Source organism: Cervus elaphus, chromosome 30 (assembly GCF_910594005.1).
Source record: "Cervus elaphus chromosome 30, mCerEla1.1, whole genome shotgun sequence".
NCBI classification, from domain to species: domain Eukaryota; kingdom Metazoa; phylum Chordata; class Mammalia; order Artiodactyla; family Cervidae; genus Cervus; species Cervus elaphus.
Window position 1 is genome coordinate 59231377 of NC_057844.1, and position 25445 is coordinate 59256821.

Here is a 25445-nt window from a genome sequence, read left to right on the forward strand (position 1 = left end):
TTGGATACTTCTCTGCACTTGATTGAAATCAGGAAATACTTGCAGATACTCTACTGAGCAGAAGTGCAGTAACATGAATGCTGCTCTTGCTTTGTTCTCTTTTTTTAGAATGTAACATTTAAATTAATGCCTTGGAGGGTTTACTGTTCATTACTGTGCTGAGTACTTTCAGCGGATAAACATAGAAAGTATTATATACGAACCTAGATTTCCCTTTAGTAAGTGTTAATTTAGAAAAGATTTCCCCCCTAAAAAATAAATAAGTAAAAAAGATTTCTCATTTTTTTGATTTCCAACCTTAAAGGTTAATGAAGAAATGTAGATTTCCAATTAATCTCTTAATTATTAATGCACAATTTGCTATTGCTTTATATTAGTATATGCAATGATTTTTTTAGAAACCTAGTGATATGATGTCATAATAGACCCATAACTGTTCTTCATACTATGCCACACAGGCTCCTACTGCTTTTATTAAAAGGGAAGTCTTCTCATTCATAGTCAGAAAGTATATTTAGCTAGTCATGCAGACAGTTGAGTGTTGAAAACCAACTCATTTAATAGAACATTCATGAATCACTAAAATAGTATAAAGTAAATTAAATTCCTTCCTAATAGAAAATATATTTCTTCCTAACCCTGTGCATGCATCTGAATGGTGAGCACCACAGAACTAAAGTACCTTGATTAATTACAGTTTGCCTTGTGAAAATTTTCTGTATAATTGATTCTGTAACCAGAAAGAAGAAAATTAAATCGTTTCTACTTGTATTAAGTAGAAAAATGATTTGCCAGAAAGGGAAAATTATGGGCCATTTAGTTGGGCTCCATGACAATCACATCGTGACACTGAAAGGCCTTTTCACACATGGGAAAGAAAATGCTCTGTGTGGGTGACAATAAATAGAAATCTTGTTTTGTGTGTTTGTGCCTGAGTGCCTGCATGAATGTGCATGTGTTAATCCTGACTGGACTGAATTACAGATCAGACTAATTGAAGAAAGCACATATTAAAAAAGGGTTTTCATTTTAGTTTTATTGTAGTGAGCAGTACTTTTAATTTTCTTGAAAGGCACCCAAGAATAATTACCTTTGTGAACCAAAAATATACAAAACTGTACAGAATAAATAGTTCATAAAAATCTAGCTATACTTTCTTGTAAAATAAAGCTACATTGTCCCACTCTTGAGGCAACTTAAACCACTTACCCTTAGACGTGCCTTTTGCTACTCATTTATGGCATCTATCAGTGTACATCAATAAAAATAAAATAATTTTCCTATTTTTTTTACACCAGTGAATTATTACTTGCCACAAGAAACATATTTCTATCTTGGTATTCAAATTTACAAAGGATTAATGCTATGAAAGAATCCAAACTTAATAGATGCACTAATCATATTTACAGTTGAATATCAGTAGCATTTTCAAAATATCCCAAGAGTAAGAATTAAACTTTGAGCACAAATGACATACCTTAGCTCACAGCAGCATTAACAAGAAGATTGTCCACACAAAATGTGCAGAAAAACCAAAATGTTTTCTTCCTCATTCCACCTGAACTGTTAATCATTCTTGTTTTTAAATTCAGAAAGCAATCAGTGGCATTTTTTAATTCTCGAAGTTTCAAAGTTTTGAGCCACTCATACTCTATGTAATTCAACTTTACATTTTTTCTTTTCTATGACTATTTGTTAATTTTAAAGTTCCAGTTCGTTTTGCCTTTATTGCAAGAAAAGTTGGTGTATCTAACAATTTACACTTTTGTAAGTACATTTAATGGTTTTATAAACAAACATTTTTTACATATTATAACTACATTTACTGTTATAGTTTTTAAATGACAAAAATCCAATTCTATTTAATCCATGGGTAATATAACTCAAGAAATTAAGGGTTGAATATTGAACCCTTTTAGATGTGCAAGAGGACATCTATGAAACACTTTACTTATATGGGAATATACTAATGTAATCCTTGAATGATTGCATGCAAGGATTTATTTTATTGGGGATAGACAAAATTGCCTGAAGACAATGCAATGGCTTCTCCCAGTGATCCCTGAGTTTCTTTTTCTTTTCCCATAGGATTGCTGCTGTGCTTAAGTTCTCTGATTGATGACATATTCATATAAGGCACTTATATACAAGGTCTGGACTTAAGACAGAATCACAGCATTTCTGCAGAAGCCCTCGAACTCTATGTTTGCTGCTCTAGAACTTCTAAGTAATCAGGTTCAGCATGTAAATTCGCTTTCAGCTCAAAATACTCATTTTTAGTCTGTTCCACTAATACCTTCCTTGACCTTGAGTACATTAATGTCTCCATCAGCTTTAACTCTTCTTGGGCTCCTGGATAATGTACCTCCATATCAGGCTGCAGTTGAGCAATGTTTTTCCTTAGGTATTCTGTGATTCCCAGTTGCTGAAGTTCCCTTTCTTTCTCTAATATGTTCCTATATAATGAGCTGGCATCCTGGAAGGTTAAAAATTCAGTGGATTGGTCTGTGGTTTTGTACTTCATATTTGAACCTGTGAGTGGGGAGTGGTTTTCTCGTTCTAGAAGACTTCTTTGGAGATGTTTTGCGTCACTTCCCTCTTTCTCATTCCTTTCTTCTTCTTCTTCCAGGTGCTTTGGGCCAAAGGATGGGCTCCTATAGACGTGAACCGTGGGGCTCACCACGCGCTGCTCATAGAGTGATGCTGTGGGCCTTTCAGCAGTGTGGTGAGTTGTCTTATGGCCGTACATGCTATACTGGAGATGCACAGGGCTGGTGTCTCTCATCTGCTCATCTGCGTGTTTCTTTTTGTATCTTCTCCTGCGGTGGAGAACAAGAACCACTATCCCTGCAGCACAGAACACAATAGTTATGAATACAATCAGCAGACCTAGTATTAAAACAGACAGTGGTACAGCATCAGTAAGTGATTTAAAAATAGTATCAGCTGTAGTTGCGGTTGTAGGAGTGTTGACAAGGATGTAACTAGTCTGAGTTGGCAGGTAGGGGTTATTGACCAAACCTGGGCAAAGAAGTTCACTATTGAGTGCTTTCAATTCCTTTTTGTGTAAGTGCTCTGGAGAGGTGCAGAGTATTTCATCTGTCACTGTGTTCTTACTTAACTTTTGTATCCATTGCTGCAATCCAACCAGGTCACAGGAACAGTCCCAGGGGTTGTCCTCAAGGTCAATCTGGGTCAGTAAATCAAGGTCATCCAAGATATTACTTACAGGTAGATGAGTAAATTGGTTTGTTTTAAGGTTTATCTTCGTAAGAGGAACCCCTGAAAAAATATGTGGTGGTAAAACTTGTAGGAGGTTGTTGTTTAAATAGAGCACTTTCAGTTTAGGCATTGGGTTGAAAGTTCCAGGTAATATTTCCTTAACACCATTGTATTCAAGATATAAGTACTCAAGATTGTGGAGACCAAGAAACATACCTCCACTCAATTTGGTCAGGTGGTTACCATTCAGATAAAGCTTTTGTAATCTTGTTAAATTCATAAATGATCCTTCTTCAAGGACCTCAATACGATTGTTTCCCAAGTGAAGCATTTCCAAAGTGAAGTATTCCACTAAATCAGACTTCAGTAATGTATGAATGATATTCCCTGCAAGAATAAGCTTTCTAGGATTTTGTGGAGGAGGTTTTAGATCTGATAAACTTTCAATATTGCGCTCTTGACAGTGTATTAGAAGTCCTGATGGGGAGAGTACTTTGCAATTACAAGGAATAGGACAGTAGAGTCCCGGAAGTTGAGTGAATGGCTTTGTAATATAAGGTATTAAACCTGGTGCTTTGGTGGGTGGTTTTAAAAGAGACGTGGTCTTGGCTGACATGCGACTATCGCTTATTGAAGAGGTTACTGCCAGATGTAATGATCCAGAAGGATCCTCGTGTTCTTCGTATACTGGTGGAGTGGGGCAAATTGATTCCTTTTTCAGCCGGCTTAGTATGCTTCCTTTGAAAAATGGAGGGCTGTTGCATACAACATCACCAATTACAGACTGTGGGGGCATGTTTTCCAACCAAAGTTTTAGCTGTAATAAGTCACAATTGCAGGCCCATTTATTGTCCTCCAACTGGAGATCCAATATTCGGCCAATATGTTCTAAAAAACCAACATAAGGCAATGTTTGCAACTGATTTCCACGAAGATCTAGATGCGTTAGAGGAACAAATCGAAATATGTTTGGAGGAAGACTCTCAATAGCATTGTCATTTAAAATTAACACCTTAAGTCTGTTGAGCTTGCTAAAGGCACTTGGTTCAATCACTGTAATGAAATTGTTATCTGCTTGTAGGAATTCCAGGTTTTCCAGTCCATGGAAAGTATCCTCTTTAAGAATTTCTAGAGAATTGTGATTGATATGAAGTTGCTTAAGAAGGCCAAGGCCATTAAATGCACCAGTCTCAATATCTGCAATATTGTTAAATCCAAGGTGTATTGAGATAGCATTGGTAAGCCCAGAAAAGTCATCTGTGTGAAGTACTGTCAAGCCATTATTTAATAAACTTAGGTGGAAAGGTCGTGATGGTGGCACACTTATTTGGGATAACTTCTTAATACCTTTCTCTTCACAATTTATTAGCATCGTGCCGTCTTTTTCCTCACAATTGCAAAGAGAGTCACAAGAACCTCTGGCTGAGGCAGAGGACATTGGAGATTGGGACTGTGAAGATATACAAGCAAGGAGAGATGAATACAAGAGATGAATCCAGAGCTTCATGTTGTCATGCGATGGATTTGATTCTGTAAAATAAAATGCAATAGCAATGGGCTTTAGTGGCCAGCAGCAGGGAGGAGATGGATGTGACATTTTCAAAATGATAGGTTTTCCCCTAATAGGCAAAATACTGAGTATTTTAAATATATAAGTGCATTGCTGAGTCCACATTTTCTTTTATTTTTTACAAATATTATGACCAGGAGATTTGTTTTACTTTTAACTTGCATTATGATAACAATTTAAAATTTAGGTCAAGGATAACTTCAGTATTTCAATTTGTGTTCATATCATCAACTAATGCATTTTAACAGATATGAGGGGTGTTGGCTAAATGGACCATTGATAACTTGCTATGATGCAAAGGTGTATATTTGAGAAGACCTTAGCTTTTTAATTTTTTTAGCTTAAACTAGATGAATCTTTTTTTATATTTATTTTTAATTGGAAGACAGCTGCTTTACAGTATATTGCATTGGTTTCTGCCATACATCAACATGAATCAGTTCCCTCTCTCTTGAACCTCCCTCCCACCTCCCACCCCTCTAGAGATAGCCAGAAGCAGAGAGACCTGTAGGAAATTCAAAAATGATATAAAGACTGTATGTATGCATTTCCTTTAGTTCTGTTTATGAACTGGATATCACAATATAACATCTAATAACTCTGTGTTTAACCTGATTTGATTTTGGTTTAATATATTAATTCTGTTATTTATAAAAAATTTGGGAAAAATATGTCTATGTAGTAAAGTAAACCTTTATAAAAGAATTTTAACTATGCTCTCTAGGGTAGTTTGTATAAGCCTAAGTATCAGAGATATACGCTTAAAGGTGTCCATTCAAATTTCACACTTTAATTTCTAGAGGTGAAATATTCACCATTACTTTTAAATTATTCTGTGGATAAGGTTAACATCATAAAAACTAAAGAAGAAAAACTGACCTGTGACACACATTTCTGGCTCTTACAAAAGAAGGAACAATACCTCATATAAACTTCTAACAAATGATTTCCTAATGAGATCTTGAACCAGACTTTAGGGCACTGAATATCTCATAATGAAGCAGTTGATCTTCTTTATTGTAAGGCTTAATGATGCAAACAATGAACTCTGAAACAAACTTCACTCTATAAAAATATTTGAAGATCTCGCTAATTAGGTAAATAAAAAGTGACAGTTCAGGATAACACTCACATATTCCAACTCCTTAAAAATTTAATATATGGATCTGAAACAGCAATTTAAGAAATTCTAACTCTAAATAACAGCAGTGGTGTGGTAAATACTTTGAACTCTAATGTATTTAATTTTATTACCCTCCTTCACATAGTGCATTTTAAATTTAGACTAAATTCGAAGGTAAACAAACACCACATCTTGTAGCTATTCAAATTTTGGAAATGATAGGTGCTTTCATTTGTCTGGATAGGATGTAAACAGTAATTTTGAATCTAATTAAAATTCACAATCAGGTAATACATTCCAAAACCCAATCAATAATCTCAAAAGTAAACTTCCATTCCATGAAAATACACAGTCTTATTGAAAACATGTATAGTATGAAGTTTCTGGAAGGTAGGAGACAACCAAAGACATGAAACAGCCAAGTAGTGCCTCTCTATATAAAGGGAAAGTTAGCTGACTGAGTGTTTCCAAAGGGAAATGGTTTGATTTTAAACAGCTCTCAGGGCTATGCTTAGAATCAAGCAGCTTGGAGCTGGAGTCTTCAACTTGTGGATTAGATTCACAGCTAATCTCCATATTTCTCCATAGATGACCAGGAAAGAATACTCTTTATTTCACCAGGCAACCCATCTTAAGAAAACAGTGAATAACTTCTAGATGAGAATCTCTTGTTATTTTTGTCTCAGATGCATTTTATGCTCTTCAAAGTGTAGTAGGGAACAGTTTCTAATGTTTTCAGAAATGCACATAAATATTAAAAGTGGTTCTATATTGATAGTATAGAGATAGTGTTAAAGAGGTAAAAAAATCTCCATGCACATATTTTCAAGTCGGGAAAAAGTAAAAGTGGTATACAATATACAAAGAATCTTTTGATATTCTGCTTGTATTTGAGATTCAACAATGGTATTTGGAAGTAATCTTTCCCTCACAGAGCACACATAGGTTAGTTTCCAATAACAAACTGCATGCTGTAAAAGAAATCGTGGCAGATTATTTTACTTCTTCTCTACAGCCAGCTGTTAGTCTAGATGTCTGCTGCTCACAGAAAAACAGGCATCTGCTACTGCATTAGTTGTGCCAGTGAACAGGAAAGAAACTGGATATCCTTTAATGCAAAGTTATTTTTTTTAGAGAGGCAAACATAAATTCAATCACTTTAGAATAATGCAAAAATAGGTATAAGGAAATCCTGGAAACATTTGTCTTACCTGTAAAGCAGAGACTTCCTGACGTTATCTGTAATGCACAGCTGGAAGAGATGTTCAAAGTAAATTCAGTTTCTTTATTAAAAAAGAAAACACCAACCACTGTGTTCTTTCTTCTCAAATATCACTTTTTGGCAAGTTCCATCGCTTTATAAAGTTAAAACCTCTGGTCCAAGACAAAATGCTGAGCATTTCATTGAAAACATTTCAAGCAGACTGCATACTAGATCATCCTGAAGCAGTTGTCCTTTTATTCCCCAATTAAAATTCACGGCATACTTCACAGCTATGCTGACTTTTTTTGCATATAGTTAACCATTTGCAAGCTGCTGCATGCAGTAAATAAACAAGATGTTTAACAGAGCTGGGATTGATCACTCTTGCTTTCTTAGGCTGTAGATCCAAGCTGCAGCACTGTTCTCCTTCCTCCCTTTCTAGTCTTTCTTGTTAGCTCAGTTTGTTATTAGTCAGATTGCCAAGGGCTGGGAGGTAGGCGTAAATAAAGAGACTTCTTGGCTTTTGACTCAGCCTTTAAGCCCTTCCCCATCAGAGCGCTTTAATCTGCCAGTGTCGTTTAACACTAGAGACAGCTCCACCTTGGGACTCAACTCCTCCTCCTGCAAGCGGTCTTCCTCTCGCTTTAAATGCCAAATACAGTGCAAGTGGATTTTGGTGCAGATAATGACATATGTTTAATAATATTTTGTTATTACAGCAGACTAAATCATGCACTATACTGAAGTCTCATCTAGCACAGTATTGTACTGTTTGCACACATGTTCAGAAAAACTGCAAGCATGCTACCTATAGCTCCAGTTTTATTTTTTTAACTGGTACTTAAGGTTGAAATTGTGTGCTAATTAAATCTTAAAATGTTAACATGAACTGCTCTACTGAAATACTTGTAGTTTTGTATTTACCTTTTGAAAAGCAATTTAAAGCCTCATGTCTGAGACTCTTAACTTTTATACTTCATTATTTCTTTCCCTACAGCTAGTGTTCAATTATGAGACTAGAAATGAAGTCCTTTTTTTTTTCCTTTTCAGGTAGATAGTATTTATTTGGAATGAAAATATGATCATTTAAAAATGCATGCAAGAATCTTCATTACACATGGTTTTTCTTTAGTTGAAAACAACTTATCAGTCTCAAAAATATGAAATTGTCTTTCCAGATAAAATGAAACAAGCATTTTCATCATGTAGTGATTTCAGTATATAGCAATTATAATCAATTGGGTGATTTATTATTTATTTATTTATAATAAATCTGGTGATTTTTATGATACTAACTCTGGGAGCATTTTTTTCCTAAAATATAATATTTAATAAGTTACTTGTTTCTTCAGCTCTTAAAAGTTTCTGAATTATCACCAATGAAACTCTCAAATGTCAGATTCTTTATTTCCCCAAAGGCCTGTGTTTTAAAAATCACTCCTTTTTACCTACATTCCAAGGACCTGAACTTTTTCCACAGCCAAAATGAATATACTAAATGCTGTCATTGATTCATTTTGAAACAGTGTATGTTTAGAAACTCTCTTGCCTATAGGTTCTAGAGGTAACCTGTATTTTATTAGGTTCAATTTCAGCAACAGCTATTCTTTTTAAAAAAGAGGTTTTACGCAGTTTATATTATCGAAACAGGAAAATACAAGATTAAGTTGTTATTTAATGATTGTCTGCAGTTATGCACTTAGATTCACAAAGTTCTCACATCTGTGAAATTGTTTTAAAAGCTAAGGATTTTAAGGCAATTTCTAATATTCTGTTTCCTATATTATACAGTTTCTCAAGCATTAAGTTCATCTTTTATTTTAATAGCATTATGTGCTTTAAGATAGAGATTATAATATGGATGAGAGTGTGGTAAAAGAGTAAAGATAAGGAATGAGATAATAAAGGGAATAAAAGAAGCGAATTACTTTTTGGCACAGTCTACTGCTAGCTGAGGGTCAAGTTAACTTAAATCAGTCTAATGCTTTAGATAGGTGGTGACGAAAAATAGAATCAGTGAGAGAGAGGGAACTAGAATAATTTCCCTCCCAACACTGTAGACATAATTCTCCAAATGCATTCACTTAGGTTTTAGAGGCAAAATCACAGGAGAAATGCTCTGAAGTACATTCTGTGGTGGAAAAGCTGTTCAAATAGCCATATGAGAACAACTGGAATGAAATTTTTTGTAAACTGAATATCTTCTCCAGCTGGAGGATGTGTTGATTTTATTCATAATGTATACCTAGCATATATTTGATGTTATTTATCTTGAGCCTTTTACCTATATGTAACATGTTATTTTTTTTTCATGTGTAAGTTACTGGTTAACTACACAATAGTCAGGGGGGAAAGAAGTGAATAAAAGCCTTTGAAATAACTCTTTGTTGGGAACATAAAGATTAGGTAAGCATTCTGTTTGAAAAGCATTCTGTAACTTTTAACTTAATTCAAAGGAGTAATATTGATAATGCATTACTTGGTATTACCTCAAACTTAATAATATACAACTTAGCACATTCACAGTGAAGTGAAGTGAAGTGAAAGTAGCTCAGCTGTGTCTGACTCTTTGTGACCCTATGGAATATATGGTCCATGAAATTTCTAGGTCCGAATACTGGAATGGGTAGCCTCTCCCTTCTCCCGAGGATCTTCCCAACCCAGGGAACAAACCCGGGTCTCCTGCATTGCAGGCAGATTCTTTACCAAAGCCTAATAGCTAAATCCATGGATCTCTGTCTTTTGTTAACTGTAATTCCTCAGTTGTTGCACTCAGTCAATAATGCAGCCATCCTCTCCAAAATGCTCATGGCCAGTGTGTTAATTATTGTTGCATGCATGCATGCTAAGTGGCTTCAGTCATGTCCGACTCTTTGTGACCCTGAGGACCAGCCCATAGCCCACTAAGTTCCTCTGTCCATGGGATTCTCCAGGCAAGAACCCTGAGTAGGTTGCCATGCTCTCCTCCATGGGATTTATTTTAGCAACATTTTTAATTTCCAATGATTACATGGAAAAGTACTTTCCCAGCGTAGCTTGCTCCAAGTATTAATGATAAATTTAAGGGATCATAATAAACACTCAGTGTTAGTAATTTTTCCATGTAGTTCACCCCTAGTGACTCCATATTGGAGAATTTTAAGGTATAATCATTTTTAATGATATCTTCTAAGTTATGCTTCTTTAGAATGTGCATCTTAAATAGTAGACAAGAAAGTATTCTAGTCACAGTGAAGAGTACCAAGCAGTCAGAAGAAATACACCAGTTTGTGTTAGTTCCTTTGGAGTGACAGCATGTGTGAGGCAGCACAGTCCATTCGCTGTCAGGACTTTGGAGAAGGCTTCTCCTTCCCTGCTTAATAGGTAGTGGAGGGGATCGTCCTACAAATGCAACGGGACAAAGACCAGATGAAAGAATATTTTATCAGACTGATAATGTATATGGAACAAAGAGAATGAAAATTGCTCACTGGAAAAAGGAAAAATAAAAATAACAGTGAGAGATTTTTTAATTCTGTTTAGGTCTGGTTCTACCTCCAAACATCTCCCCACCTTTTTCAGTGCCACATTTAAGTGGTAAAGTGAAGATGTATGTCAAATTTTAACTTAAGAGAATGGAAGGTTTGAAGAGAGAAGCCTTTTGTACCAGGTGTGGTATAGTCTGCACCTGTGTGCTCATTGGTGTCTGACTTTTTGTGATCCCATGGACTGTAACCTTCCCCAGGCTCCTCTGTCTACAGGTTTATCCTTTCAAGAATACTCGAGTGGGTTGCCATTTCCTCCTCCGGGGGATCTTCCCATCCCAGGGATGGAACCCACGTCTCTTGAGGCTTCTCCATTGACAGGCAGATTATTTACCACTGAGCTACCTAGGAAGCCACTGATGTAGACTGAGGCATATTTCTGTACTCTGAAGTTAGAATGTATAAAATTTGGCGAATCTTTCGGGATGATAATACTACAGATCGACTTTGAATATGTATTGGTGATTTCATACTTTTAAGAAAAAATGTAAACTTTGAGGAAAGAATTTAAAGAAATTATTCTAAGCAAACATTTTTAAAGTACCTATATCATTATCGTAAAAGAAAAACGCAATACACATCCTTGAGAAACATATTATTGTGGGCTCTATCTGCTCTGTATTCTCAGGGAATTACAATCAAATTCATGATAATACTGTTGAGATTGGATATTACAAATATTTGCAAATGATATCTAAATGTATAGATATATAGAGATCTTGTGCACTAATTATATAAATTTTATAAACACACATTTTTCTTATTTCAAATTAAGATTTATTTAAAATAATAATGAGGTAAAGTCTACTTGAAAAAATTTTACTTATATATACAAATCTCATTCATAGAAAATAATGATAAAAGAATGTTGTCTATCTTATGCAATGCCATGTTATACAGTAAACTCTGAATTTGATTCCCAATTATTGAACTTAAGATTCTCTTTCACAAAAAAAAAAAAAAAGATTCTCTTTCACATTTCACTGGAAGAGAGGCCCCAAACTCTTTACTGTAATTACTTACTTTTTTGGTTCTGTTAGAGTCAGAACATAATGATTATGGATACTTTCACTTCTGACAATAACATGCAATTTAGCAAAAGGAATATGACCTTTGTATGAGGGAGAATAGATTTTCTCACGTTTTAGCAGTAACATCTTGGTATTTGAGGACATTTGCACACATTCATGCAGAATGATGTCTTTTCAGTGAAAAGTCTATACATCTTAGAAAAATTAGTATGATAGATATACTTTATAAATTGACACATGAAGGAGTGTTTAAGAAACTTGCCTTTTGCATTGAACCTTTAATTAAAAGGTTCATTTGCTATTTAAATCTTGTTTCCTTCATGCTCAATTTGATCTGAGAGAAAAGGTATAAACTAATAATGAAATTGCCTTATTCTAAGACAGGCTTTACAATAAAACTTCCTGTTTTGATTTGAAATCTGTTGGCACAAAGGAACTCTTTGATACCATTGCTTAACCTGGCAAAACTAAAAACAAAGTAAACACTTTCTCCTGGAAGCTTGGGCTGAAAAGTTGTCTTCTCTTCATAACAACAACAACAAAAAAATTCCCTACTTCAAATGGATGACTAAGAAGACTTTAAAAAAAAAAAAAGTTTACAAAAAACAGCTAAAAATTGTTGATGGATGTTTCCATGATGAATATTGAAGAGGTCCAGTGGGATAATGGTAGACACTGTGTTATTAGATTGATGGTAAAGACTCATTGAGGGAACACTAGTATCTGCTTCATAGTTTTCCCCAAGTATCAGAGTTGCACTTAGAAAACAGTCAAATGAGCAGTTACTCAAGTCAAATAATTTCTTTGTATGTTCTCACTATCCTGGAGTCTTAGGACATTTACCTCCTTGTTCTCAGGAACATATACAGATTTATTTTAAAATTTTTGTCCATATAACGAAATCTAATGCTAAAAATAAAAATTGAAAAAAAATAAATAAATAAAGATTGATCCCCATGGATCCTCCCAAAGGTTGTCTTACAGGTATTTTAACACAACCTGTATGACTACTTTGGATTCAATGATTAACAGTAATGGTAGGTAAATATCGCTGAATTGAATATGCATGATAGGGTTAGTGGAGTATCTACAGGGAATTTTAAATTCCTGGGTGTCTTCCTATTGCCAGTCACCATTTGGACCTCACTGTCTCTTACTAACACATATTGCTATGTCACTGAAGGATGCAAACTTAATTTAATACTTTTAATCTTGTAATTGTGATATTCAAGCATTTTTATAAAATATGTCAGTCTCATTTAGTTCATTTTACTTCAGTAAGATAAAGCTATGACTATCATAACCTTGAATATAATGTATATATATATATAGAGAGAGAGAGAGAGAGAGAAATAATTTTGTGTTGCAATTGGATCTATGTTCTATAAAGAAAAAATAATTGACAAGGTATACATGTTTGTTGAAAACTCTAAGTATATAGTTCAAGAGATGATTCATTTTTTATTTTGCATTTTAACTCAGTAACAGTACTGTTAATATAAAAAGACCCTGAACTATTAATGTCATGACTGAAATATTAATATTAACCAAGAAAGTGAATGAATTATTAGTGACAGATTCCACTGAATATCGTTGGCTTATTTTGTTAATGGAAATCATGCTGAATAACTCCAAAACAAAATATGAAATTTTGCATTTTGCTATGTAATATTTTTCAAAGTGTTACAGAACTTAAGAGAATTAACTTTTGAGTTGTAAATAATTTGCTCAAATACCCAGGGAAAGCTATTCCTTCAGAATCAATCTATATACATGTAAAAAATGCATTGATCATTTACCTACACACCTACATGAAAATAAACATAAATTTTTTATAAATTATCCTTTCAATGCTTTTACCATATACTTTTTCTTATATATCTGGTATATCTTCTGGAATAAGTGCAGCTTTCTTATGACATATTTTGAAAGTATACTTATCCCATATAACATTTCTATGTTTACTTTATGTTCAGGAAAATAAGTGAAGTATTACTTAAAATTTTTATGTATTCCTGTATTGAAACAGGACATGGATAATTTGATACATAGTAAGTAACAAATACCAAAAAATATTAGCACTTAAGAGATTCTAATAAAAATGAAGACCTAAGAATCAGACAACCCATAATAAGTTATAACTTGTCTAAATTGACAGACAACCTTTTTTTTTTTTTTTTAGAAGGGAAGGACAGAGGGAAGAATCAAGTTAATTTTAGATATATCATACCAGATTTCTAGGGGAAATAAAATCTAATCTTCACAAAACACTCATTTGAACTGAGAAGGACTTTCAGTTCCTTTAGCATCAAATAGTATTAAATTTGAAGTCACATGACTATAGAAAAGCAAATACTCCTTGAAATATTTTATAGTTTTTTTTTTTGCTAATTATAGTCAGAGAGGCATTTCTAAAAAGTAGTTTTATTTGTACCTGTAACATATTCAAACTTAAGAGCATTAAATTTTAGAAATTTCACAGCTTTAAACATTTTTTAAGCCTTAAAGCAGTGTTAAAAACACAGTTTATCTAGCTTAATAACAGAAGAAATTCAAAATAGCACTTACCTGCTCTTTCTTCCTATACACAGAAACACATGCTTTCAGCAAAACATTAAAATCATTGAAATTAGTAGAAATCCTCGATATGAGGGGAGGGATGAAAATAAGGATTTTCAATCTAAAAGTAATCTTGAATATTGGTATAATATTGATAAGAATTAGGAGACTCATTTCTAACACGTCCCTTGGTTTAAAGCTTTTTCTCTCTTTCAGCACCCTCTAGTGGGTACCTTAAAAAAATTTTAACAACTGAAAAATGGGCAAGTATGCTAACTTGTTCAAATTTTACTCTCTAAACATGCAGTTTTTTTTAACCTTAGTTATTTAATATTAATAACAAGTAACATTTTATACCATTTTGAGCACTCCCCATGTCTGTAACTAATGTTATCACTCTAATTATAGTAACACCTTTACTCTTTGAACAAACCAATTCCACAATTACTATTACAGTAGAAAATTGGAGCAGGAATATTATTTGTACAATGTTACGGAACTGGTAAGGGCAAAATCTAGATTTTTAATATACCAAGTTCATTTATGTCTTCAGAATTCATTTTTTCAACAGATAACATTGCAACTTAACACAAATATTTTAATAAGTGGACGTAACTTATAATGAGATCAAGTGTTAGTCATCTACATAAGAGAAACAAATTTGAAAAGAACACTTTTGTTTGTCCTTTTGAATAAAAAATTGTTTTCTAAAGCATGTCATTCAATGTGTAAACTTTATTAACAGTTGTGGGCAAATCATTGCATAAATGGGAAACACAAAGATGAGTTATTTATATTTATTCATGTGTATACATGTATATGGAGGTTTCCCTGGTGGCTCAGATAGTAAATAATCTGTCTGCAATTTTGGAGACCTGGGTTCGATCCCTGGGTAGGAAGATACCCTGGAGAAAGGCATGAGTACCCACTCCAGTATTCTTGACTGGAAAATCCCACGGACAGGGAAGCCTGGAAGGCTTCAGTCCATGGAGTTGCCAAGAGTTGAAAACAACTGAGCGACTAACACATTCATACATGTATATGGCTCATACATATTTAGATGTATCTGAAAAACTGTAAGAGTGATGAGATGTGTGTATAAATAGCAGATTCTACAGCATATTACATTATGCTAACTGTACTTCTAGCTCTATGTCAAAGAGAACTAAGATTAGGTATAGAGACTGGTATTAAAAGGAAATTGGTTTATATCAAGTATTCTCTTCTTACTCTAGCTATGCCTGAGGGAAGAGCCTCTTGTGAAGTACACAATTAGAAGGTCTTTGGATCAGACTCATGTTTCATGTCCTACATCGCAGGACCTCTGTACTCTTCCTGACTTAGAGTGGACCTCATATATTTCTTAAAGTTCCCCAGGTAGATACATAGTATTTCCTTTATAATATTCATGTCTCCCTCCATCCCACCCACCCCAACCTATAATAGATACAGGTGTATCTTAGTAATTGAAAGGGTGAGCTTCTGCTAATGATGTCAGTGGACATCCACAAGACCCCTGGATTCTCGAAATAACAAACACGGGTAGGATTGAGATTTGCGGGAACAAGCCCATCAGGCATGAGAGAGCGCTGAGGTGCTATCAGTTTCTTTCTTTTTTTTTTTTTACAAGTTTTGAGTGTTCTAGGTCTTCGTTTCTGTGTGGGCTTTCTCTCGTTACGGTGTGTGGGCTTCTCATTGCAGTGGCTTCTCGTCACAGAGCACAGGCTGTAGGATGCGTGAGCCTCAGTAGTAGTGGCACCTGGGCTTAGGTGCCCTGTAGGCTGTGGGATCTTTCAGACCAGGGATTGAACCAGTGTCTCCTGTATTGCAAGTCAGATTCTTAACCACTGGGCCACCAGGGAAGTGCTATTATTGAATACTGCTTTTCATTGTCCTGAGGATTAATTGGGCTATTCTGTTCTTTGTTTAAGTCCTAAAATATTAAACTCTTAATTTGTTATGGTGGGGTTCCAGCTGCAGTTGTCTGGATTTCCAGCCTGTGATCTTCCATTTCTGACTGCCTGCTTTGTGGACTTTAAGCTGCAGCATTGGATGCAGAGACAGCATCAGTGATAACGGTGACTACTTGACTAGCTCCCACGATTGTGTAAGATCACTCCTTTTGACAAATTCATTGATCTCTATACTGCTAACTAGAGTTTCTGGTTGAATCTTGACCAATACACTTAATAAAACTTCGGATAACTTGTAGATTTTAGTTTTTTTTTAATGAATTAGAGAGAGAGGGATATATTTAATTTACTTATGTATTAGTTTACATATTAAGCCATGTAAAATTAAACAATTACCATTGTACATGGTAGTTTATATCACTTAGTAGGCAGGATCATGTAGACTGGAATATATAGAGAGGTATATTACTTACGTATGATGTATATTGCGTTATATATTATTATTAGGGATTATATATTAATGTATATTGTCATGTGCTGTGCTAAATCACTTCAGTTGTGTGTAACTCTTTGCAGCCCCATGGACTGTAACCCCACCCCCCTCCTGCACCCCTGGCTCCTCTGTCCATGGGATTCTCCAGGCAAGAATCTTACAGTGGGTTGCCATGCTCTCCTCCAGGGGATCTTCCTAACCCAGGGATCAAATGCACGTTTTGTGCACTGCAGACAAGTTCTTTAACACTAGCGCCACCTGGGAAGCCCTTATATTATCATGCCTATTTTAAAAATCTTTAAATATTATATCCAGATAGTTATTATATAAATATTAAGCAAAGATTCTAGTTGTTTGTTTAAACTTAATATTGTATGAGCAAAGTAGAACAGAGTTTATTTGTATTTATTTAAATACATATAGACTTTCTTATCTTTATATATATAAAGATAGCATTATAAGGTGATAGTAATTTTAACAATACACTGAATGCAAATGCTTAGTGTTTTAAATTGATCTGAATTCTCTTAACTAGAAAGATTACAGATACCTAATACATTTCTAGTAAATATATTTGAAAACACATCTTCCTTTTGCTATAAGTTTTAATATATAGGAGATATGAAAAAAGTGTAAAACTGAAATATTGCCTTTTCCTTTGTAATTAAAATATGCACCCTAATATATAGTGAAGCATATTTTCAGGAAGTAATTCACCATCTTCCAAGGGCTGCTCATTATCTTGTGTTCTGATGTTATCACTGACATCAGTTTATATTCCCAGTGACCTCAGTGTCAATCCTTCAGTTCAATTCAGTAACTCAGTCATGTCCGACTCTTTGCGACCACATGAATCGCAGCACGCCAGCCCTCCCTCCCTCCCTGTCCATCACCAAATCCCAGAGTCTACCCAAACCATGTTCACTGAGTCAGTGATGCCATCCAGCCAGCTCATCCTCTGTCATCCCCTTCTCCTCCTGCCCCCAATCCTTCCCAGCATTAGGGTCTTTTCCAGTGAGTCAACTCTTCGCATGAGGTGGCCAAAGTATTGGAGTTTCAGCTTCAACATCAGTCCTTCCAATGAGCACCCAGGACTGATCTCATTTAGGATTGACTGGTTGGATCTTCTTGGCAGTCCAAGGGACTCTCAAGAGTCTTCTCCAACACCACAGTTCAAAAGCATCAATTCTTCGGCACTCAGCTTTCCTCACCATCCAACTCTCACATTCATACATGACTACTGGAAAAACCATAGCCTTGACTAGACAGACCTTTGTTGGCAAAGTAACATCTCTGCTTTTTAATATGCTATCCAGGTTGGTCATAACTTTCCGTCCAAGGGGTAAGCATCTTTTAATTTCATGGCTGCAATCACCATCTGCAGTGATTTTCGAGCCCAGAAAAATAAAGTCTGACACTGTTTCCCCATCTATTTCCCATGAAGTGATGGGACCAGATGCCATGAACTTATTTTTCTGAATGTTGAGCTTTAAGCCAACTTTTTCACTCTCTTCCTTCGCTTTCATCAAGAGGCTTTTTAGTTCCTCTTCATTTTCTGCCACAGGGGTGGTGTTATCTGCATATCTGAGGTTATTGATATTTCTCCCAGAAATCTTAATTCCAGCTTGTGCTTCCTCCAGCCCAGCGTTTCACATGATGTACTCTGCATATAAGTTAAATAAGCAGGGTGACAATATACAGCCTTGACGTACTCCTTTTCCTGTTTGGAACCAGTCTGTTGTTCCATGTCCAGTTCTAACTGTTGCTTCCTGACCTGCATATACGTTTCTCAAGAGGCAGGTCAGGTGGTCTGGTATTCCCATCTCTTTCAGAATTTTTCAGTTTATTGTGATCCACACAGTCAAAGACTTTGGCATAGTCAATAAAGCAGAAATTGATGTTTTTCTGGAGCTCTCTTGCTTTTTCGATGATCCAGTGGATGTTGGCAATTTGATCTCTGGTTCCTCTGCTTTTTCTGAAACCAGCTTGAACATCTGGAAGTTCATGGTTCATGTGTTGCTGAAGCCTGGCTTGGAGAATTTTGAGCATTACTTTACTAGCTCTCTATTTTTACCACTGCAGCATTCAATTTATTTTGAAATTCTGCTGTTTCTCCCTAAATGTTTATTCTTTCTCACATTGGTTTTGTATTTTATCCACACTGTTTATTCAGCAGTCTTAATATTTCTTCTTGCATACACTTAGGATAATTTTTCTAGTTCTAATTTTTCTTTCCACTAATAGATGCTACACATCACTACAATTTTTATTTACTAAGCCTGTTTCCCTGCAGCTCACAAATTTTCAATGAAATAATTGATTTTTGTTGTTGTTGTTGTTAGCTTTGACTTTTCTGATAGCTTAGAAATAGACTTTTTGGCACTTAACTCTGTTTCCTTCAATCTTCTCTTTTCTCACCTATTAAAAATACTCCTCCAATACCTAAGAGTTACATACGTGAAGACCTTAGTTAGGGAATACCTCTTTAGCACCTCAAAAACTATTAATTTCTCCTTCTCCTCTGTCCTATAGCTTTTACCAAACACTTACGCTTACTATTTGAGTCTTTTATTTGTTTCTGTCAGTCAGTGACTAACTTCTAAGCTGTTTAGAAATTTTTCTTTTAACATTTCCTGCTTGTGTACTAACAGAATTTGAAATATTTTATAGTTCCCTCAGATATAAAAATATAAAAGAAATCTGTTAGACCACTACAAAAAGTAAGACTTAAAAAGAGTATACACTATTTTAAGTAAATGCTTTCAGTACAAGTGAATTCACAACATGTCCTTGTGACTTTAATCTAACATAATTGATTATTAGTTGGAAAATTAGAGTGTCAGTTGGAAACTTGTACCCACATAGAAATAAAAATAGATTTATATTTTCCAATAGGCTTCTGGCAAAAAATAATTAAAATGTTTTATGAATTTTAATATATGTTCAATAACATTCAAAGCATAATTTTAATTCTTATTTTATTAAAATATATCACATTGATCTATCACTGGTAAAAGTTACATTTTTTACTTTTTCTTCCTTGAAACCATGCAGTAGAAGCATATGGGTTATAAACTGACTAGAGTACCCTTGAACAGTGTCAGTGGCTAGAGGGAATGACCTGCCCTTATCATCTTCAGACTCACGAGCAATGGCTGGCAAATAAATTCACGAGTAGGTCATTAAGATTTTCTGTGTGTTAGTTGCTCAGTCATGTCCAACTCTTTGTGACCCCATGGACTGTAGCCCACCAGGCTTCTCTCTCCGTGGAATTTTCCATGCAAGAATACTGGAGTTTGTGGCCATTTCCTTCTCCAGGAGATCTTCTTGACCCAGGGATTGAACCCAGGTCTCCTGCATTGCAGGTAGATTGTTTACCGTCTGTGCCACCAGGTAATTTCTACCATTTTATTAATCTAAGGACTCAACCTGACATTAGAAATTCTACATAATTTGACTTCTAAATTCTTACACACTTCTTACATGCCTCCATGTATATCTAGCAGTAGATCATACTTAGCGAGTTGATTCCCTCATTTCTTCTCTTTACTATTTACTTAAGCTGTTCCTTCTGACTGAAATATGTATTGCTTCCTTTTGCTCATCTTGCCTGTCAAAGTCCTTTTTCTCCCTTAAGACTGATTTTGAATCCAGGATTTAGAGGAATATTTGATTCTTGTTTACTCTGTCATTTGAATTTAATGAATAGAAATTACAGTTGTTGGTTCTGCTAGTAGAGAAAACATTCTTCTGTAATGGGAGCTTATTAGAAAAATCCTTTGTAAAGTATAATAACATAATAAAACAGTTCAGAAAATGAAGTACTTAACAAGAGTCAAGTTTTAATCATTCTATATAATGTTGCATCTAAATGAGAACTACAGCAATCTTTCCAATGAGAATGATATAGTGTGTGCATATTAGTCGTTCAGTCATCTCCAACTCTTTGCAACCCCACGGACTGTAGCCCACCAGGCTTCTCTGTCCATGGGATTCTCCAAGCAAGAATACTGGGGTGGATTATCATTCCTTTCTCCAGAGGATCTTCCCAGCCCAGGGATCCAACCCTAGTCTCCTGTATTGCAGGCAGATTCTTAACCATCTGAGCTACAGGGACGTCCTGAGAATGATATAAACCCAAAGGAAAACTGCAGCCACTAATTTTATTATAATTAAATTCGATCTTATACTTCCATTTGAGGTCATTCAAGTAACTTTGCTCCAAGATACAGCTTTGTGGTACCAGTATTATCTCATTCTCCACCATTCATTTCTTAATATCCTTTTTAGGAAATGTATGTGATTGGGATGGTATTTTTTTCCTCTAATATATGCTTTAATGAAGAGTTGAAAATACGCTTAAAATACCACTATAACAACAGTCATGTATGGATGCAAGAGGTGGACCATAAAGAAACTGAGTGCCAAAGAATTGATGCTTTCGAATGGCAGTGTTGGAGAAGACTCTTGAGAGTCCCTTGGACAGTAAGTAGCTCAAACCAGTCAATCCTAAAGGAAATTAGTCCTAAATATTCATTGGAAGGACTGATGCTAAAGCTGAAGCTCCAATACTTGGGCCACCTTATGTGAAGAACTGACGCATTTGAAAAGACCTTGATGCTGGGAAAAATTGAAGGTAGGAGGAGAACGGAACGACAGAGGATGGGATGGTTGGATGGCATCACTGACTCAATGGACATGAGTCTGAGCAAGCGTGGGGAGATGGTGAGGGACAAGGAAGCCTGGCATGCTGCAGTCCATGGGTTGAAAAGAGATGGTTGTATATCATCACCAACTTGATGGACATGAGTTTGAGCAAGCTTCAAGAGTTGGTGATGGATAAGGAAGCCTGGTGTGCTGCAGTTCTTGGCGTTGCAAAGAGTCGGACACAACTTTGCGACTGAACTGAACAGTTAACTATTTCCAGTTAACTTTCATGAAGACAAAATAAAAGACTTTATATCAGAGTAATGCCTTATTATATGAATTTTAACGTATTGGATTATACTTTAGACTCCTAAGCCCAAAAAGCCTATTATAAAAATAATTCTCTCATACTTTAGAAGTCCTCCCAAAATATTTTATTTTCTTCTTATGCACTGGATATTTCCGTAGACGATCAGGTCACACACCTGGTAGTTCTTGAAGTCTGCTATTATATACCTACTTATTGGCATAAAGGAACATGAATTTTGGAAAAAAGAGCATTTTGCTAGTTAATATGTGTGTGTGTGTTTTAGGTCTATTATGATTTTTGTCGGAGAAGGCAATGGCACCCCACTCCAGTACTCTTGCCTGGAAAATCCCATGGATGGAGGAGCCTGGTAGGCTACAGTCCATGGGGTTGCTAAGAGTTGGACACAACTGAGCTTCTTAACTTTCACTTTTCACTTTCATGCATTGGAGAAGGAAATGGTAACCCACTCCAGTGTTCTTGCCTGGAGAATCCCAGGGACAGCGGAGCCTGGTGGGCTGCCGTCTACGGGGTCGCACAGAGTCAGGCACGACTGAAGTGACTTAGCAGCAGCAGCAGCAGCAGCATGACTTTTGTTTCCTAACAGTGACCAGGCTAATACAACATAACTTGCCAATATATTAGTTAAAATTATAGTTTCATTTTGATCACACTTACTGAAATCTTTAAATGAATAATTAGCTATTATAATAAAACCCCAAACACAGAGAAATGTTATACTAGAATGACTATACTGTACAGGACACAAACATGTAAATTGCATGCTTAGTATTCAAGTCATATCAGACACATTTGTGTTTATCATATACAAATTATTATACAGTATAAATGCAGAGTTTCAGAAATGTTTTAGGTAATCTAGTTTCATATGATGATTGCATAATTGCATGTTTTTCATGTATTCATTACTTCAATAAATATTTCTCAAATTCTAAAAATAGTAATGATAATAATTTAATAAATATATATTGACAGTTTTTAATGGGAGATTACTACTGGGCACTTACTGTATTTAAATTTTAAAAAATTGTCACAGCAGCACTATAAATGAAAATGTTTTTATTCTCATTCTAAAGATAATGAAAATGATATTAAGAAAGAAAAATAACTTGCTGAGGGTCTCACAGCTAGTAAATAACAGAGACAGCCATTCCAGTCTGGCTCAGGGTAAAAAAGCCATTCTCTACTGCACCAAGCAGTTCTGATAACATATAACATGCTTAAGATGGGTATTATTTAATGTTTTACTGTGAGTTACTTAAGTAAAACATCAGTGATATTCCTATTGGCATAATGGATATTCAGGTTTTCTAAAGGACTTTGTTGGTTTTGAAACAGATTCTGGGGAAAAGACGTATTAATAAAATAAAGACTGTATTTTCTCAGGAAAATTAAGTTCAAAATAGGAGTCTAATTGCCTACAAATCATTCTGCAAAAGATGTGTATTGAAAAACATTAAATTTGTAGTTCAATATCTCCCTCTGCTGTTAGAAAACACTAATGAAAATTGTTTAAGCATATGTTTACTTAGATGTATGACTGTCTTTATACACTTAAACGGAGAAGGCAATGGCAACCCACTCCAGTACTCTTGCCTGGAAAACCCCATGGACAGAGGAGCCTGGTAGGCTGCAGTCCATGGGGTCTCAAAGAGTCGGACACGACCGAGCGACTTCACTTTCACTTTTCACTTTCATGTATTGGAGAAGGAAATGGCAACCCACTCCAGTGTTCTTGCCTGGAGAACCCCAGGGATGGTGGAGCCCGGTGGGCTGCCATCTATGGGTTGCACAGAATCGGACACGACTGAAGTGACTTAGCAGCAGCAGCAGCATACACTTAAAACATCAGAATACATTAAAATTTTCATAAGCTTTCTTTTATTCTGTGTTGAAATTGTGATTGTTATATTAAAAATTCCACTCCTAACTCTTAGACATTAAACTGATAATACTAATAATTTATATCATTAATTTGCTCTCCTGAAAGTTTATATGTCTATCATAAAATTGTTTTAGGTATTCATTCTATCTAGCAAGTATTACAAAAAAAAGAAGAATGCAAACTTTTTCTGTTATCCCAAATGATAAATGTTTGCATCCATACTAATTTGAATTGGAATACTGATTTTCTTCCATTATAAAATTAAAATTTAGGGGAAAATTTCCAATTTCAAAGATTTACAGGATAAGAAATTGCTGTAACTAAACATATAATTTTTAAGTAGCTACATAAATAAATTGACAGACTCTAAATACAATTTAAATAAAATTTCCTAATAATAAAGAATAAAAATCACAAACAAAAAACCATAGATCATATAAATATATTACATGATTACAAGCATTTTTCTTTCTGAAAATATAACATAGATATTAAAAGGAATATAATGTTTTTTTTATTTTCTGTTAAGTGTTTTATAAGCTATTTCCTAAAATTATGTTTGTGGTAGGTATTTGAATGGATAACATTTAATACTCTCTATGTTTATGACAAATCAAAAAACCCAGAAATTTGAAGATTAAATAAGTAGAAAATCTAAGTACTTTTATCAAAGGACAGAGATATATAGCAATTAAATTAATCCAGATTAATCTAGGTAGGGGAAAAATACATAAAAGTATTTGTAATCTGATGAAATGTATTTCATAATGAAATTAATATGTTATTTATAGAAATATATGTAGAGAAATATATAATGGTTTAACATAGTGAAAGCTAAACTATACCTGTTTGCTCCCATTTTACATCTGGTCATGTAATCCTTGACCTCTTTGTAACAGTTTTTGTTCCTTTGAGCCCAAGGGTCAAAATCTTTACCCACTCTTCCTTAGCTCCTTCCAGCAATCTAACTATCTGCCAGGGATTCATCATGTCTTCCTTTGAAAGAAATAACTGCCTCCCCATTTTCTTTTCCACTTAAATCTTCATTGTGATGGTATAGCTATCATTCTACCATGCAGACCTCTAATAAATTTTTCTAATTTCTTCTTCAGCTATTCACTTCCTCAGTCACATACTGTTCCTTGTCACAGTCATCAAATGCCTCATCTTTAATACATGAATTTAATTAAGTATGAAACACTCTTTAGTGATTTGATAGTTTAACATTCAGCATCCTGGGAAATAACCATACAAATCCAAAAAAAAAAAAAACAAAACAAAAACGAAAACAAAAAACCAACAACAACAAAAATAATGAGAAAAAACTTGGTACATGCTGTTTGCCAAATTGTCTGGCATAAATATTCCCAGACCATCTAATTAAAAGATAATATTTTGAAATTATTGGGTGTAGAGTTATGAAAAGAAGCACAGAATCACACAGTCAAGCCAATTCCAGCACACAACTAATCTCTCTGACTACAGTCTGCATTCCAGTCTCCCTGTTTGTTTAAATATTCCCATTACAGCTTATTTTAAACCCCATATGAATTTCTAGTTAATTTTTATAGTCCAGTTTATCTTAATTTCCTATAATAAAAATAAATGTCTTGCTTGCATGCACTCCAGTGCAGTTATTTCTAGCCAGGAATCTGTCCTCTTCACAGTGATTAAAAGGTCCTACCTCTGTACACTGTGGTGGTTACAAATTTTAAAGCCTTCAAGTCCCTCACTTCTAGTTATGGAAATAGGGAAAAAGAGAGAGAATGGGAAAATTTGCCAGAGCACTATAAGGCAGACCCAGAAGTGGTATATATCATTTTCACTACATTACATTGGAGGTCTGGATGAACTAGATATTTGGTAGAAACTATATGTCACTAGTTAGAGAAGAAAACGACAACCCACTCCAGTATCCTTGCCTGGAGAATCCCATGCATACAGGA

General features: G+C 34.9%; 1 protein-coding gene across 1 annotated transcript; it reads right to left on the bottom strand.

The window, feature by feature from the left end:
* Window positions 1-1015: 1015 nt before the first annotated feature.
* Window positions 1016-7663, bottom strand: SLITRK6 (SLIT and NTRK like family member 6). Its single transcript, XM_043892327.1, has 2 exons — window positions 7127-7663; window positions 1016-4752 (listed from the first exon to the last, which is right to left on the bottom strand). Exon 2 carries the CDS (start codon window positions 4727-4729, stop codon window positions 2201-2203), a length of 2529 nt encoding a protein of 842 aa, XP_043748262.1. The 5' UTR covers window positions 4730-4752; window positions 7127-7663; the 3' UTR covers window positions 1016-2200.
* Between the last annotated feature and the right edge of the window lie 17782 nt (window positions 7664-25445).